Source organism: Cyprinodon variegatus, unplaced genomic scaffold (assembly GCF_000732505.1).
Source record: "Cyprinodon variegatus isolate N-32 unplaced genomic scaffold, C_variegatus-1.0 Scaffold592, whole genome shotgun sequence".
NCBI classification, from domain to species: Eukaryota; Metazoa; Chordata; class Actinopteri; order Cyprinodontiformes; family Cyprinodontidae; genus Cyprinodon; species Cyprinodon variegatus.
Genome location: NW_015151045.1, coordinates 192,248 through 194,291, shown reverse-complemented (window position 1 = coordinate 194,291; position 2,044 = coordinate 192,248). Strand labels below are relative to the sequence as shown.

Genomic DNA, 2,044 nt, shown 5'->3' with positions numbered 1-2,044 from the left:
CAGAATCAGAACTAGAGTCAGAACCACAGTCAGAACCAGAATCAGAACTAGAGTCAGAACCAGAATCAGAACCAGAATCAGACCTAGATTCAGAATCAGAACCAGAATCAGAACTAAAGTCAGAACCAGAGTCAGAGCCAGAATCAGAACTAGAGTCAGAACTAAAGTCAGAACTAGAGTAAGAACTAGAGTAAGAACCAGAGTCAGAACCAGATTCAGAAACGGAGTCAGAACCAGAATGAGAACCAGAACCACATTCAGATCAGCATTGAGGTGGAAATGATGAGTTCAGTCTCCTCACTACAGAAGATCAGTGTTCATAGAGGCAGAGTTCCAACATGGCTGACATCTATTGGTTCTGGGATGGTACCAGTTGTCCAAACAGCCAGCGGTTTGGGTTCAGGTTGGGATTACTTCCCTCCCAGATGTAATAACCACTCTAGTTCACCATTTTCTGGTCTGTTTTGTCTGTTTGTCTAGTCTGTTGTAGTCTGTTTATCTCTGCCCGACGCTGAAACTAAAAACCTTTCTAAGTCGTCTGGTTCTGTGTTTCACTAGAAATATGTTAATCTGCATGCTAAGCAGTTAGTTAGCGAGACTGAAGACCCAAAGTCGGCTGAAAGTCGCCGTTTCTGGAGCTCCCTGGAAACTGGCTGATAAACTGCGGCGGACCTCACGCTCTGCAGGGAATCAGGATTTCCGTTTAAAAAGCTCGCCTGAATTTACATCTCAGAGCTGAAATCGATCCCATGCTCTGAATACATTTCCATGCAGCGCAGAATCGATTCCCCCGGTAAATTGGCCTCATTTAACATGTGAAGCGGGCCGATGTTTATCTGAGCTGATTAGGGGCGGTTATGGGGGACAGATTGATTCGTCATGCTGGATCTTAATGGGGCCAGAACATCTGGGCAGATGTCAGCACCGTGCCGCTCTGCCGGCCTTCAGACACAAACGCTTTTCGGACGTTGGAGTTGAAATCGTCTAAATCTTCTGTCATCATCAACTTTATTTATAGATCATCTGAGAACTCACCTCAGATTAAATCTAATCTTCCTGATTTGCTATCAAGCTTTGATTTGTTTAAACCTTAAAGAGAAAACAGAAGCGAACGAAGGAACGTCAGAAGAAACTGTGACGCTCGCGTTCCTGCAGGTTTACAGTTCTTTTTTTACCACGTTATCGACTGGCTGAACCCGCTCCTCCTCGTCTCGTGTAAATTTGTGTCAGTGGGACGGATTGCAGCCAGATGTAGGTTACTGCCTTGCTACAGCGTCTCCATGAGACCTGCCCTTATTCTGCACCCGCTCTGCAGGTTGGCTTTCCCTCACTGTAAGCTTAGAGCTGCTCCTGCTGCTGTTTCTGGGCGCCTGAATGATGCAATAAATGCATCAACCTCTCGCTGCTGAGGCAACGCCTCCATCCCATAATAATAAGAGGACTGTTTGGATGGACAGAAGTCAGAACCTGGCCCTCGGACCCCTAACTAAAGGACATAAGGACAGAGGGACAGAGCCAGGGTCCGATTTCCCATGAGCCAGGCTGAATTCCTGACCATGAAGAACCGTTTAGAACCTCCTTATGGTGCCAAGCTATGACTCGTCTAAACATGGCGTCCACCACCTTCTGTGTCCACAGTGTCCCGCTTCTCCAGCCCCAGACTGACGCCCAGACTCAGCAGGAAGAGGGCGCTGTCCATCTCGCCGCTGTCTGATGCCAGCATCGACCTCCAGACCATGATCAGGACTTCACCGAACTCCTTGGTGGCGTACATCAACAATTCACGGTCCAGTTCAGCCGCCAGCAGCTCGTATGGACACCTGTCGGTCGGCGGACTGAGGTACTGAGACCATCTACCTACGCCATGACAGAAATCCCTTTCAGGTTTCATCTTTTCTATCATTTTTGCACTTTTATCCTGCCTCTTTCTTTCTTAGGTCCTGGTTGCTTTTGTTTCTTGCCTTTCTTAAGTGCTAGTTGCTTTTGTTTCTTGCCTTTCTTAAGTGCTAGTTGCTTTTGTTTCTTGCCTTTCTTAAGTGCTAGT

The 2,044-nt window shown here is 47.3% G+C and overlaps 1 protein-coding gene across 1 annotated transcript in view; it reads left to right on the top strand.

Annotated features, from left to right (window-relative positions):
• LOC107096018 (zinc finger protein GLI2-like) overlaps positions 1–2,044 on the top strand; it is a 75,443-nt gene that overhangs the window by 51,449 nt on the left and 21,950 nt on the right. The window contains exon 6 of the mRNA XM_015392464.1: positions 1,639–1,840. Coding sequence (XP_015247950.1) covers positions 1,639–1,840 — 202 coding nt within the window. The remainder of the gene's footprint in view (positions 1–1,638; positions 1,841–2,044) is intronic.